This window comes from Boleophthalmus pectinirostris, unplaced genomic scaffold (genome assembly GCF_026225935.1).
Source record: "Boleophthalmus pectinirostris isolate CB_2022bp ecotype Guang Dong unplaced genomic scaffold, ASM2622593v1 HiC_scaffold_4, whole genome shotgun sequence".
Taxonomy (NCBI): domain Eukaryota; kingdom Metazoa; phylum Chordata; class Actinopteri; order Gobiiformes; family Gobiidae; genus Boleophthalmus; species Boleophthalmus pectinirostris.
The window spans coordinates 37,808,651-37,823,975 of NW_026571353.1; the positions used below are offsets into that span (position 1 = coordinate 37,808,651).

The following is a 15,325-nucleotide window of genomic DNA, read 5'->3' on the forward strand; positions in this document are numbered from 1 at the left end:
GAAAATATATTACTGCGGCTGTCATATATTAAAGTTGACAGGCACACGCTCGCTCAGAGAAAGTCTAACCCACCGCCTCCTTATACTGAGAGTACTACGATGTACTTCAGGTATGCAGTAGTATAGTGTGTACGGAGTATCTGGTGCTCGTAATAAAACACAGTCTATTAATAATGTCATTCACACCTCTCAGCGCTTTATGATCGCACCGAGCAGCCAATAAATCAGGATACCACAACTACACCGCTTCTACTTCTGTTATTATTATTATTAGTTAAAGATGGAACTTGGAACCACCTGCTCGTTTCCATGGAGATCTTGTTCCACAGCCTCTCTGCGGATCTGACTTGTAACTTGGATCCCGCATGCTTTTGTCTAGATAAGTTTATAATGTCGTCAGTGGGGTCATTAGAGGTGCGTAGTACTCAGTTACATTTACTCGAGTAACATTTTAAAGATATTGTACTTTTCGAGCAGCATACTAATTTTTTTGTCCTTCAAATTATAAATCCATTGTTACTTGGGTAGTACTTTTATCAAAAACAGGGAGTCCCAAAGAATCTGACATCATTTCGCAGGTCAGTAATTTTGGCAGTTCTTGTTGAAATAACCTACATTTTTTACAGAATCTATAGAAACAGATCAAGATTTTATATTTAATGTTTTATTACCTGATCTCCGAAGGGTTGAGCAGGTTTTGTATTCACCCTGTGTGTGTGTCTGTCCACCCATGATAATTTCGCCATTTATGGACCGATTGTCACCAAATTTGGTACGTGGGTCAAGCCCCTGCGCCTGATGCAACAAAAAAAGTTTGGTGATGATCCGAGGTCATTTGAGGTCACACGGTTCAATTGAACGGTCATGCCATTATAAAGGATCGGCAATTTCGGCAATTTTTGAACCATCTGCGGACTAAAATATTCACCCAATCATCACTCAAGTCGGCACACACATCACCAGGGTACACTGGATGTTACAGGTTGAAACCGGTCACTTGAAGGTCAAGGTAACCAAGGTCAAATATGCGTTTTTGGTCATAACTCCGTGAAGGATCGAGCGAGAGCAACGGGAGTGTTTCAAAATCTCAGAAAAATTATTATCTATTTATAATTCTATGCATTTGTATAGTAAAATATTAATAGTTTTTGAGATAATCACTAATTATAACAGTTCTTTTCTCTTTCAGTGTAGCTGTTAAAATTCTAATTGTATCGAAAATAATTTCCATTTCTTGTTTTTCTGGTGATACACAACACACTGATCTACACTCACACAACTAACACATACACAACTCATGAAAAATGACATTTTGGTTACACACCAGTGAACACAGACATTCTCATGTGTGACCAATATCACACAAATGTTCATGGGCCTGTACGATGTGATATAAGCTCATAAGCTGCTTCTGTGGTGATGAACTGACCCCACTGATGCTTCATGGGGACCAGGTTGTGTCTCTGATTGCGCTTGTTTCTGTTATGTTTTCAGTTTGAGCCGTTCACTTCCAAACAGAAGTCATTTTGCATCTTGGAATCTGCTGCACACACTCACCCGAGACTGTGCAGCCTTCAATGCAAAATTTGGAAAAAACTTCACTGACTGGCGAACAAATTTGGGCTTGGTACCAAAAATGTAAAGAAGAAAGCTGATTATGCAGGACTAAAGGATCTGTTTCGCCAAACCGTCAATTGAGGAATCTGGGTTTCCAAGCTTGTTCTCCTTATGGACTTCTTGGGGCTACGCAAGAGTTTTTCACAATCTTCTCAACCTTCTCTTTTGATGTTGATGATGGTCTAACAGATCCTCCAGTCCTGCATAACCAGCCTTCCTCTTTAAATAAAAATGTTTTGGTACTTTGTCCTTGCATCAAGTGGAGGAGTTCAAGTATCTCGGTGTCTTGTTCACGAGTGAGGGGAGGATGGAGTGTGAGATTGACAGGTGGATCAGTGCAGTGTCGTGTGTGATGCGGTCGCTGTAACCATTATTATTAGTTTGTATGACCATAGTATTTTGCGATATGTAAATATTTGTAAAGGTTCATGATCAATGTACATAAAAAAACACCACATTATTTTTGAAACTATATCATGAATAGAGGCGGGTTAATATAACTTTTTTTCTTCTTCCCGCTCCTTTTTGAGAAATGTGCTTTTCTGTTGTTTACAATGTTTATGTATTATGATTATTGTATATGTAGTATAATTACTGTTTCTCATTCAGAACAGAAATAATTCAGATTTAAAAGTGCTTAATAACAGTTATTTTACAATGTATTCTGCACTGAAATGGAAGGATCAGGTTCTATGTAGTTCCCTCTGTTTTACTGTATTGCACTCTATATTACTGTATTGCAGTGTATTGTACTGTATTGCACTGTATTGTACTGTATTGCACTGTATTGCACTGTATTGTACTGTATTGCACTGTATAGCACTGTATTGCATTTTATTGCACTGTATTGCATTTTATTGCACTGTATTGTACTGTATTGCACTGTATATTACTGTATTGCACTGTATTGCACTGTATTGTACTGTATTGCACTCTATATTACTGTATTGCACCGTATTGTACCGTATTGCACTGTATAGCACTGTATTACACTGTATTGCACTGCACTGTATATTACTGTATATTACTGTATTGCACTGTATTGTTCGGTATATTACTGTATTGTACTTTATTGTACTGTATATTACTATATTGCACCGTATTGTACTGTATTGCACTGTATTCACTGTACTGCACTGTATATTACTATATTGTACTTTATTGTACTGTATTGTACTGTATATTACTGTATTCTAATGTATATTATTGTATTGTATTGTATTGTACTGTCTGTTACTGCACTGTACTATATATTACTGTAGTACATTTGAGTATCAAAGTACTTCAGTTCCATCCAAAGTAACAAACAGAAGTGGGAGCAACATGTTCCAGTTTGTTCCTGTAAAATTCAGATCTGCATTTATCAACTGTGAAAAGATATATATATATATATACACATACATACACATATATATATAATTTATATTTTAGGAGCAGCATCAAGTTTTCTCAAGTCATGGGGCTCAAGTCCGAGTCAAGCCCCTAGTCATTGACCTTCAAGTCCAAGTCGAGTCCCAAGTCTTTGTTTATTTAATCAAGTCTCAAGTCCTAAAAATAGTGACTCAAGTCTGACTCGAGTCCAAGTCATGAATTCCAAGGTGGATCCGAGCATTTTGAGCTTTAGAGACAAACTAAAAGATTTACTCAAACATGTGAATGAAACAAAACACTCTGTTTTTGATGATGTAACAGCTTTATAATGTGTTTTGAATCTCACAGTTGTTCATTTTTGCGTAACATAAAACCTTTAAAGCCCATGTTACACAACAGGACCTCACAGCGTGGTTTTATTGGGTGGTACCTGTGAGCGGATTAGAGTCTCGTCTTCTTGTGGGTGTGGACTCGTGATGTTAAACTCTTCTGCCTCTCTGAGCTCCAGTCTGTCCTGGACCCCGCTCCACTCCACAGGCAGAGGTGAGTGCAGCTTCACTTCACTTTACACGCGACGATTTTATGCTGATCCCAAGATAAACGGCGAATAAGAGACAGATTTTCATATTGAACGCTTTGTACTTTTGTCATGAAATCTCCAAAATGTTGAACCAGATCTTTTCTATTAGTTTCTAAAGCCAAATACTCACTGTTTTATAACCAAAACAACAAATCTAGAATCTTTTTTTACTGCTCCCGTCTGTATTAAAAGTCCAAAAGTGACTCTTTATTTTTTTCGGTTTTGGTTTTTCTATTCTTAATGGTTTTTAACACTGCATGAGTTGTGTGGTCCTCTGTGTCTTTTATTTATTATTAATTTAATTTATTTATTGCTATTCTATGGTTTTTGCTCTCGTTTTACTATTTTAAGACTAGTATGGTTAAATCTGAGCGCTTATTTTATCATTATATTTTTATTATTATGTATTTTTGCAGCACGTTGGAAATAAATTGTATTGGATGGAGTTGTTTTGTTTCATTTACACACGTTTGAGTAACTTTTTATTCTTAGTGCGTCCTCTCCAAACCTCAAAATGCTCTGTTCCACCTTCCGATGTCATGAAGTGGTAGTTTTCAAGTTAGTAGCTGCCTTTTTGTTCAGTAGAGAATTCCAAGACTAAACGCATCCGAATAATCCAAAAAAGCGTAGTGACTCAGCCTAAATGTGCAGGGTTTGTGTGAATGAAACAAAACACAACTCCAGGTCTGTTTCTGATGAGGAAATTATAACACAGATCAGAAAATACTAGTGTAAAATTGGGAACTTTACGTAATTTTTGTCTGTAGAATCTTGCGATGTCGTCTGAAACGCAGTCAGATCTGAATTTCAAGTTTCTGTTTCAAATATATATGTTATTATCTGCACTTATAGGTTTTGTTTTTTCATTTTTTTATGTAATTCCCTCGATCTGATGTTGAAAATGTATTGACGATAACAGTAAGACAAAAAATCGAAGTCGAATATCAGCCAGAAAAATCAGTTTTGGATCGCAAATATGCATTCTGAAGACTAACTTTGAGTAATTGTAATCTGGTAACTGTATTCTTTATTTTCTTACATTCATACATCCGTGTGTCATTCGTTCATTCGTTTTTCAAAATAAAATCAAAAATAAGAAAATGAAAAAAACAACAATTTTCTTCATTATTTGTCTCCAAAACCAAAATGAAAAAATGGATAACAATTCATTTTTTCAGTTTTCAAATTTTGTGTTTAAATGAAAAATTGAAAAAAAACAAAAACAGATACCAGCCTTTTCCTGTTTACGTGACTTAAACTGCGATGCCGAACTGAACCAGGACTAAACTGGTCTCAGTCCTGGTCTCAGTCCCAGTCTCAGTCGGTCTCAGTCCTGGTCTGGTCCCGGTCTGGTCCCGGTCTCAGTCCTGGTTTAGTCCTGGTTCAGTCCTGGTTCAGTCCCAGTCTGGTCCCGGTCTTGTCCCAATCGGGTCCCGGTCTCAGTCCTGGTTCAGTCCTGGTTCAGTCCCAGTCTTGTCCCGGTCTGGTCCCGGTCTTGTCCCAGTCTGGTCCCGGTCTCAGTCCTGGTCTGTGTCCTGGTCTCCATCCCGTTATCAGTCCTGGTCTCCGTCCCGGTCTCAGTCCTGGTCTCCGTCCCGGTCTCAGTCCTGGTCTCCGTCCTGGTCTGGTCCTGGTCTGGATCTCAGTCCTGATCACCTGACAGTCTACGCGGGCGCACCTCCGGGCCTGTCCCGACACTACTGGTTCAGTCCTGGTTTAGTCCTGGTGTAGTCCTGTTTTAGTCCTGATTCAGTTCTGGTTCAGTCCTGGTCTCAGTCCGGTCTTGTCCCGGTTTGGTCCTGGTATGGTCCCGGTACGGTCTCGGTCTGGTCCCGGTCTGGTCCCAATCTCAGTCCTGGTCTCAGTCCCGGTCTGGTTCCGGTCTGGTCCCGATTTCAGTCTTGGTCTCAGTCTGGTCTTGTCCCAGTTTGGTCCCTGTCTGGTCCCGGTATGGTTCTGATCTCAATCCTGGTCTCAGTCCCGGTCTTGTCCCGGTCTGGTCCCGGTCTGGTCCCGGTCCGGTCTCGATCTCAGTCCTGGTCTCAGTCCGGTCAGTCCCGGTCTGGTCCCAGTCTGGTCCCGGTCTCAGTCCTGGTCTCAGTCCGGTCTTGTCCCGGTTTGGTCCCGATATGGTCCCGGTATGGTCTCGGTCTGGTCCTGGTCTAGTCCCGGTATGGTCTCGGTCTGGTCCCGGTCTGGTCCCGATCTCAGTCCTGGTCTCAGTCTCGGTCTGGTCCTGATCTCAATCCTGGTCTCAGTCTCGGTCTGGTCCCGGTCTCAGTTCTGATCACCCAACAGTCTACGCGGACACATCTCCGGGCCCATCCCAACACTCAGTCCTGGTTCAGTCCTGGTTCAGTCCTGGTTCAGTCCTGGTTCAGTTCGGCTTTGCAGTTTAAGTCCTGTAAAAGGGAAACGTCCATTATCCATTTTTTCCGTTTTTCATTTAAACACAAAATCAAAAACTGAAAAAACAAATCTTTATCCGTTTTTTCATTTTGGTTTTGGAGACATATAATGAAGAACATTTTTGGTTTTATTTTGAAAAACAAATAAACGAATGACACACGGGCTGCAGCGCTTACACTGTGTGAACGTGTGATTTTTTTAGTTTCTCCGTGGACATAAACAAACAGTGCAACAAAAATAAAGCTGTTTGTAATTATATGACATGTTTTTTTTACTGTATAATACAATACTACTCAGTGTAAAAGTATTGAGAGTATTCAAAACATAGTACTTTGATTGGCCCATGTAACAGAACACATTATAAAGTATATTTTTAATTCAGGTATTCAGTGTTTTGTAACTAAATACATTTTCACTGCACATTTGAACTCGAATGGGACACGTGATGCAACCTCAGCTTTTACCGAAAATATGTAATAAAAGCGTAAAAGTTCTGTTTTTGTTTGATGTGTTAAACCCACAGTATGTCACTTTTTAGCCAAAAAATTGACTCGAGTAAAGTTCTTTTTTGTTTTCATTTCTTTCATTTCAGGATGTTTTTATTTGTGCTGAAAAACTGTGAGCGGGCTCGCATCTCCATAAACCTGCCTCTTCCTGCTTGTTCCCATGGCAATGTTGTTCCATTGCCTATAATGTCCTAGTCCGTTTCATCAGACGGTTTCACTTTGTGGAAACCGTCTGACCTTGCGGCATTAGGATTTGTTCGCTCAACAGTAGGCGGGTACTTTTTTAATTTAACCAATCGCTGCTGTTTGGCAGTGATGTTTGTAATGCGCCAAATCCCGAAGCAAAAACGTCTGTCAAAGTGGTGTAAGGATATCCAAGTCTCACAATACGATATCATCACGGTACGATATTTATTGTGATATCGCAGTAACGCTCACGATATTGTGAGGAGACTCACGATTAGGGATGTAACAATATCCAAATCTCTCTGTACGATATTTTCACAATATACATCTCATTGTACAATATTTATTGTGATATTTTGTGGAGGCAACAAAACTGTTAAGATGCGACTTTTTCCTCTTAAAATGCCTCGACAAGACTTAATCCAAAGAACTAAGACTTAAAAGTGCTTAAACTGTTATTTCTTCTTGTAGTCTGCACTGAAATGGCGCAAAGGATCATGGTCTATGTAGTTTCCTCTGTTTGTTTTTTTTTTTAGCTTTTGCTGCACCATAACTCTTAATTTAAGCAAAGAGACTTTAATTTGATATATTGTGATGGTCCACGATGTTATTGTGAGAATTTTGATGATACAATATCACAATATTTTGATTATTGTTGCATCACAAGTTTTTCCCCTTGATAAAATTCACCAAACATTCTCTTTGTTCCGGGTTTAAATCCTCGATCTCGGGAATCGTTGACAACATTAAATGTATGACTCTTTGTTGATTGGCTGGTGCCCGAACTCACACTTCTGGGTTTTTGTGAACCATCTAGTGCAGGGGTGTCAAACATACGGCCCGGGGGCCTGATCTGGCCCTCCAAGACCTTTAATCTGGCCCTTGGCTGATTTTCTACTAAAATATTTTAATTATATTTTCTATTAAAATATTGTTAATTTCCTGTGGTGCTTAGCACAGCAGCGTCTCCAGTGTCTCTGTACGTGGCCCCTCCCACCAGAGCAGCACAAATGAAGACTTGTCTCTTTCCAAACGCTCTTAAAGGACGATCGTTTTGACTGTTGACCGTGACACCCTCATCAACAAAATGTCCAAAACGAGAAAAGTGGAGCCGAGTGCAGGATTTTCCAACAAAAATGGACTTAATCCTATTTACATACAAGTTAATGTTAAAACATTGGAGTGGAAATTGCATTTTTCTTAAAGTTTCAGGTTGTTCATAATATTATAATATTTTGTAAAAGAAAGAGTTCATCAATTAAAAAAGATTTCTGTAATAGATTTGTGTTTTTCTGCACAAATATTTGAACTTATTGTTATTTTTGGGGTTTATATGACATGAGTTTTCTGATCTGCCCCTTGGGATCAAAGTAGGTTGGATACGGCCCCCGGACCAAAATGAGTTTGACACCCCTGCTGGTGACATGCCCCCTCCATGAAAGTGACATACTGTACCCTAAACGCGGAACAGTACATACAGTAGTTTGAATTATATAATATGTTTTGTGTTTTATTTGCGTGTCTGTTATTTTTGGCTCTGCTTTCTGTGATGATAGATCCACGGGCTAAACCTGCTGCGTTGTGTTTCAGATGAACTTGGCTCTGGTCCACGATCGGCTGCACATCAAGTCCTTTTGGGAGAAGAGGATCAACGATGACACTGAGCACGCCCAGACCGAGGAGCAGAGGAGGAACCAGAGCGCACTCGGAAAGTACGAACCTAACCCCAAACCTGCTCACTGTTGACAGGTTTGGTGCTTCAGCCCTCCTCCTCTTCCTCTCTGTTCTCTCTTTGCTTGTACCCTTTTGTGGTGAGGTTAGATTAGATCAGGTCTTCAGCTGTCCTCGTAACTCTGTGTATGTGTGTGCACTGCAAAAAGCTTGGCCAAAATTTAAGATAAAAACACTTAAATCTATCAGAAAATGACTGAAAAGTAGTGAAGTTATCTGTTATCTTAAAATAAACGACCTCTAGACTAGAATGAAGCATCTCAGAACAAGTAAGTAAGAAATAAATCTGAAAACGAGATGAATAACCTGATATACATTTTAAAATCTTGGCCAGGCCAGAGACATTTGCAGTGTGCGTGCTTGTGTGTGTCTGCGTGTGTGTGTGTTGTTTACATGAGTGTGAGTAAATTCGTGAGAGATGACATCATGTTTATGTGTCCTTGAGTCCTCCTGAGGCATTCTAATTAGGTCTGCTCGGGCCCTCGTCGGCATTTCCTGTGGTATACTTGAAGACGGTGATATCTATAAAATACCTCCAGGCAAAACGTGTTGAGAAGTGTATTTATTCTAAAAGCCCAGCAGTGGGCGCTAGGACTGCACCTGTCAACACAGTGAAATAAAGAGCAGCTTGTGTCAGGTTACATTAACTTAGACTTATACTTGGACTTGGACAAACTTTATTGATCCACAAGGAAAATTATTTGGACACAATAATTCACACATCACAATATAATAAAATAACAAAGAGTAAAAATATAAAATGTAATATTCATCTATTTTCTTTCGCTTATCCGGGTCGTGGGGGCAGCAGTCTAAGCAGGGACTCCCAGACTTCCTTCGCCCCGGACACTTCCTCCAGCTCCTCCAGGGGACCCCTGTGGAGTTCCCAGGTCAGCCCAGAGACATAGTCCCTCCAGTGTGTCCTGGGTCTTCCCCGTGCCCTCCATCCGGTGGGATATACCTGGAACACCTCCAGCAGGAGGCGTCCAAGAGGCATCAGAACAGATGCCCGAGCCTCAACTGGCTCCTCTCGACGTGGAGGAGCAGCGGCTCTACTCCGAGCTCCTCCCGTGTGACTGAGCTCCTCACCCTATCTCTAAGGGAGCGTCCAGCCACCCTGCGGAGGAAACTCATTTCAGGCGCTTGTATCCGCGATCTCGTCCTTTCAGTCATTACCCAGAGCTCATGACCACAGGTGAAGGGAGGAACACAGATTAAGCAGTAAATCAAAAGCTTTGCCTTTAGGCTCAGCTCCCTCTTCACCACAACGGTCCGATACAGCGACCGCATCACTGTGGTATAAGGTAATAATAAATTCTAAATAAGTAGCAAAAAAGAGCAAGAGACATGTGTCAAATAAGACATAATTATATAAATGTAAATGTACTAGTCAAAAAAAAAAATAGAAAGATAAATAATAAAATATAAAATCACAGCTTTATACAAGAGGTCACAGGAAAACAACGCAACAATGATATAATGATTGACAGGACATAGGGTTATCTGTTACATAAGGCTGAGTTGTTGTACAGTTGTAGGGAGTATTATCTGTTACATAAGGCTGAGTTGTTGTACAGTTGTAGGGAGTATTATCTGTTACATAAGGCTGAGTTGTTGTACAGTTGTAGGGAGTATTATCTGTTACATAAGGCTGAATTGTTGTACAGTTGTAGGGAGTATTATCTGTTACATAAGGCTGAGTTGTTGTACAGTTGTAGGGAGTATTATCTGTTACATAAGGCTGAATTGTTGTACAAATTGTAGGGAGTATTATCTATTATAACGAGTTCATCTGTGCTTCATGGATCACACTGTGCCACGGTACACCAGTGGGGGGCAGTGTTCTGAGCCGTACAGCGCTCAGGGATCTTGGTCTAGTCTTGGTCAGGACCACTTCAGCTGGAGGATTTGACCTTTAGGCTCTACTCCTGTTTACGTCACAAACCAGGAAGATGTTTGAAAATTTCCTTTGGGCTCTGTTCGTGGTTGTAAATCTGTCAAAATCTAGGAAAAATGAGAAAACAGAACAGTCTGGACTCTTGTAGTTTTAACACAGCTGAGTCTTGGTGTGTTCGCTCAGTTGTGATCAGACCTTCTTTAAACCGGAGTGCAGGGCACATACTGTTCCTGTAGACCTGGTTGAGTTCTAATTCAGTCCAAATCATTTTGCGCTCATGTGCATTCTTCCAATTTATAAACTATTCCTGGTCCAACTGAAGCCCTTTAAAGCGAGTCTCCCATGGCCACATTATCAGGCAGTGGTGGCGTCATAACGAGCCGCTGGGACCCGTCGTGAGCCCAGAGGGATCTACAGGGGCCCGAGAGGGACAATTACACTCTCATTAGACATTCCAATCAAAGCACGGCTCAAGAGGCCATTCTATATTACTGCTGCTCTCACATAACATCCCCCTTGGCCCCTCTGACCCTCCTCTGCCCCCTCTGATCCTCCTCTGCCCTCTCTGACTCTCCTCATGGATCTATAATAAAAACTGGATAAGACACTCCTGCTCTGTCCGACTCGTGGCTACTCCAAGTGAAGTGAAGCTCTTCACAGATGAATGTGCGGAAGCCGAGGGGACTCACAACATACGTACATATGTCACAAAGAAACTTTACAGATCACGACTCATTCACTCCACACTCTGTGGTGGGAAACTACTATTTTAGCCACAGCTGCCCTGAGGCAGATTGACAAAAGCAACGTTGCCAAACAGCGCCATCGGTCCCTCCGACCACCATCATCACTCACACACCACTGTCATACTAGGCAATGTGTGTTAAGTGCCTTGCCTAAGGACACAACAACAGTTTTTACCACTGCCACCCCCCTGTGGCTCCTGATTGTCCCACTGTCTCCCGTCCAAGTCCTGAGCTTCTGAGATCTGACGGGATCAGGCTTTGACAGGACGGTGTGGCCGCTCCAGGTACTGCAGCTCCCGGGAACTTGGGCACATCAAGATTTCCCCCACAGAAGCACAAAGTATTTTTTGTGAATTCAAACTGCCCATGTTCAGACAGGACATCGACAACTTTCACAAAGGTTGGATTTTGTAGGGATTCTTTTCTATTTTCACAATATAAACATTTTAAAATGTTTAAACCTCAAAGTGCCTAAAATTTAGGTTTGTCAGACTGAGCCTCGCCGCTCTGATCCACTCCAGCAACTCTCACTCTGATTGGTCCAAGAGCTCCACGCCGTGCACAGATGCTCCACGCCGTGCACGTTACAGACGTCAAACGGGTGGGAGAGAGAGAAAATTATTTTTGGGCCAATGAGCCAATAAGCACAGGCCACTGAAAACAACACAACGCCATCTTAGATTAATTTTCTATATTTTATTATAGTTTTATGCCCTCCTCTGCACCATCTGACCCTCCTCAGTACCCTCTAACCCTCCTCTAACCCTCCTCTGACCCTCTGATCCTCCTCTGACCCTCTGATGGTCCTCTGACCCTCCTCTGACCCTCCTCTGCACTCCCTGATCCTCTCCCTTGCATTTTGTACTCCTGTCTGCTCCTGCCTGCTCCTGTCAGCTCTTATCTGCTCCTCTGGCTTTGTTCCTGCCTGCTCCTGCCTGCTCCTGTCTGCTCCTATCTGCTCCTGTCTGCTCCTGTCTGCTCCTGTCTGCTCCTGTCTGCTCCTGTCTGCTCCTGTCTGCTCCTGTCAGCTCCTGCCTTCTCCTGTCTTTTCCTGTCTGCTCCTGTCTAACCATCCGAAGCGTCTCCTGAGCGTGTCCCGTGTCCTTCTCTGGGCTCCGTTGTTCTGGCTCTCGCTGGGAGCTGCTTGTCGCGTTTGTGGATTATAACATTTGTGCTTTCAGCAGCTGTAAATCCGGATGACCTCAGCGGATCCACGTGGGGCCGGTCTTAGTCCTGGTTTAGTTCTGGTTCTGGCCCCGGTCTTTGCGAGTCCAGACCTGGTGATGACAGAAGAGCAGCGAGTCTGTGCACACCTCAGGATTAAAAACACAGCCAAAATAGATTCAGGGGAGTCGTTACAATCTGAAGAGTTAGACCTGGATCATAACTGGACTGCAACAGGACCTGAGCCAGACCAAGACCAGACCGGGATCAGAGCCAGACCAGGACCACAGCCAGACCAAGACCAGACTGGGATCAGAGCCAGACCAAGACCAGACCGGGACTATAGCCAGACCAGGCCCACAGCCAGACCAAGACCAGATCAGAACCAGACCAGGACCAGACCGGGACCAGACCGGGACCAGAGCCAGAGCAAAACCAGACTGGGACCAGATCCAGACTAGGACCGGAGCCAGTCAAGGACCAGACTTGGTCTAGATCTGGACTGTGATAGGAGGTTTCATTTGAATGTTTTTGTGAGATTTCAAAATAATGTCCATAAAATAAAATTTTAAAAAATCTAAGAAATTATGTGCAAATTTGTAATTTGGACTAAACCAGGACTAGGTCAGAAGTAAACTAGGACTAAACCAGGACTAATCCAGGACTGAACCAGGACTAGAGACTGCCTCAAGACCTCTGGTCTGGGTGTAGGTTTCTTCACGTCCCAAAGCAGAGGTGCTAATCCCCACACTGATGGATGAAGGACTGGACCTCCGACTAAACCTGCTCCTAATGAGGACTAGATCTAAACCTGGACTAAATCCTGTCTAAACCTTGACTACAACAGGTCTAAACTAGGACTAAGACAGGTAAACCTGGACAGGCTGGACTAAAACACTAAAACAGTAACACTAAAACCAAAACTAAAACCTGGAATAAAACAGGTCTAAACAAGGTCTAAACCTGGATTAAAACAGGTCTAAACTAGGACTAAAACAGGTCTAAATCTGGACTAAAATACATCTAAACTAGGACTAAAACAGGTCTAAATTTGTATTAAAACAGATCTAAACTAGGACTAAAACAGGTCTAAACTAGGACTAAAACAGGTCTAAACTAGGACTAAAACAGGTCTAAACCTGGACTAAAACAGGTCTAAATTAGGACTAAAACAGGTCTAAACTTGTATTAAAACAGGTCTAAACCTGGATTAAAACAGGTCTAAACTAGGACTAAAACAGGTCTAAACTAGGACTAAAACAGGTCTAAACTAGGACTAAAACAGGTCTAAACTAGGACTAAAACAGGTCTAAACTAGGACTAAAACAGGTCTAAACTAGGACTAAAACAGGTCTAAACTGGACTAAAACAGGTCTAAACTAGGACTAAAACAGGTCTAAACCTGGACTAAAACAGGTCTAAACTAGGACTAAAACAGGTCTAAACTTGTATTAAAACAGGTCTAAACCTGGACTAAAACAGGTCTAAACTAGGACTAAAACAGGTCTAAACCTGGACTAAAACAGGTCTAAACTAGGACTAAAACAGGTCTAAACTTGTATTAAAACAGGTCTAAACCTGGACTAAAACAGGTCTAAACCTGTATTAAAAGAGGTCTTAACAAGGTCTAAACCTGGACTAAACAGAACTAATCAAGGTCTAAACTAGGACTAAACCAAGTCTAAACCAGATCTTAACAAGGTCTACGCACAGAATAAATAAGGGCTGAACCAAATCTAAACCAAAACTATGGCAGGACTAAAACAGTACTAAACAGGGTCTGACAGGTTTAACCCAGAGAGACTGATCAAATCGGGTCAAATGCAGAGGACACATTTACGTACGGGAACAGGAAAGTGCAAATCAGTCAAAACATTAATAGATTCTCTCTGGGTGAGTTTGGTCCAGGTTTATGGTCTTGGTTAAGGAACTGTGTGTAAGAATTATATTTTAAATTCCATAAACATGTTTCAAAATATGAGGTAAACACGTTCGTATCACTTTTCCTGACAATAAATGCAATGCTGATCTGATTAGAATTTACAGTTTTGGTTCTTAAGATAATTCTCCCATCAGAACGCAGAACGAGCTTCACTCTTTTGGGTTACCAGGTTCAGTGTTGATTTAATTTTAATTTTAATGTTAATGTGTCAGGTTCTGTCTACGATCTAATGAAAGCGAATCTCCAAATATTCTACCTGAAGGAATAACACTCATCCCAAAAAGATCTCCCAGAATAGCGCTTCGTAAAAACAGTTATTTAAGATGTTTTTCTTGAGAAGTGTCGGGTCCAGGTTTGGTCCTGGCTTGGTCCGGGTCCCGCAGCTGTCGACACTTAATCCTGGTTCTGATCCCAACTAAATCCTGGTTAAGTCCGGCTGAGATCCTTTTCTGCTGAACGGACTCAAGAGCAATTTTACTGTCCCACAAAGTCCACCTGTGAACACGTGTCTGCGGACCTCTGCAGACACTTCACCTGTCCGTGTCTCTGTGTGTGTGTGTGTGTGTGTGTGTGCGTGGACAGGGACTCTTCACCTGTCTGTGTGTGTGTGTGGACAGGTACACCTCACCTGTCCGTGTCTTTGTGGTTTCAGGTTGAGGGGAGAGTGGTTGGTTCGGTTGGAGGCTCGAAACAAACATCTGAAAACGCTGAACGACAACTTCTTGAAGAAACCCAAGACAGAATCCACGGACCAGAACCAGACCTGAACCGGGACTAGACCAGGACTATGCCAAGATTAGACCAAGACCAGACCAGGAGTAGACCAGGACTAGATTAGAATTAAACCTGCACTAAACCAGGACTAAACGTGCACTAAACTTGGGCTAAATCAGGACGAAACATGGACTAAACCGGGACTAAATCAGGACTAAACCAGGACTAAACCAGGACTAACCCAGATGGATGTGTGTAAGTGTATTGTAAGTCCCCTGTAAAGGACTTGAGTTGGTTTCTTGTATGTCATAGTGGAGATTCATGTTGATTAAACGCTGTAATTTCTCTAAATAAATAAAAAAATGCTTTGTGACACTTGATTTCTTTTTTCTCATTGGTCGACAGAAGCGTAATCTGCCTAGCAACAAAACAACCAGCCAAAAAAAAAAGCCTATAAAAACT

General features: G+C 41.8%; 1 protein-coding gene across 1 annotated transcript; it reads left to right on the plus strand.

Moving 5' to 3' along the window:
- Nucleotides 1–3,509: 3,509 nt before the first annotated feature.
- Nucleotides 3,510–15,106, plus strand: LOC110162072 (protein FAM240B). Its single transcript, XM_020926940.2, has 3 exons — nt 3,510–3,531; nt 8,260–8,381; nt 14,802–15,106. The coding sequence occupies exons 2-3, from the start codon at nt 8,260–8,262 to the stop codon at nt 14,914–14,916; spliced, it is 237 nt and encodes a 78-aa protein (XP_020782599.1). The 5' UTR covers nt 3,510–3,531; the 3' UTR covers nt 14,917–15,106.
- Nucleotides 15,107–15,325: the final 219 nt, after the last annotated feature.

Excerpts from the sequence above, each read along its gene's own strand:
- LOC110162072 (XM_020926940.2), top strand. The coding sequence starts at position 8,260 with ATGAACTTGGCTCTGGTCCACGATCGGCTGCACATCAAGTCCTTTTGG. Across the intron at positions 8,382-14,801 it reads AACCAGAGCGCACTCGGAAA|GTTGAGGGGAGAGTGGTTGG; the intron begins GTACGAACCTAA and ends TTGTGGTTTCAG.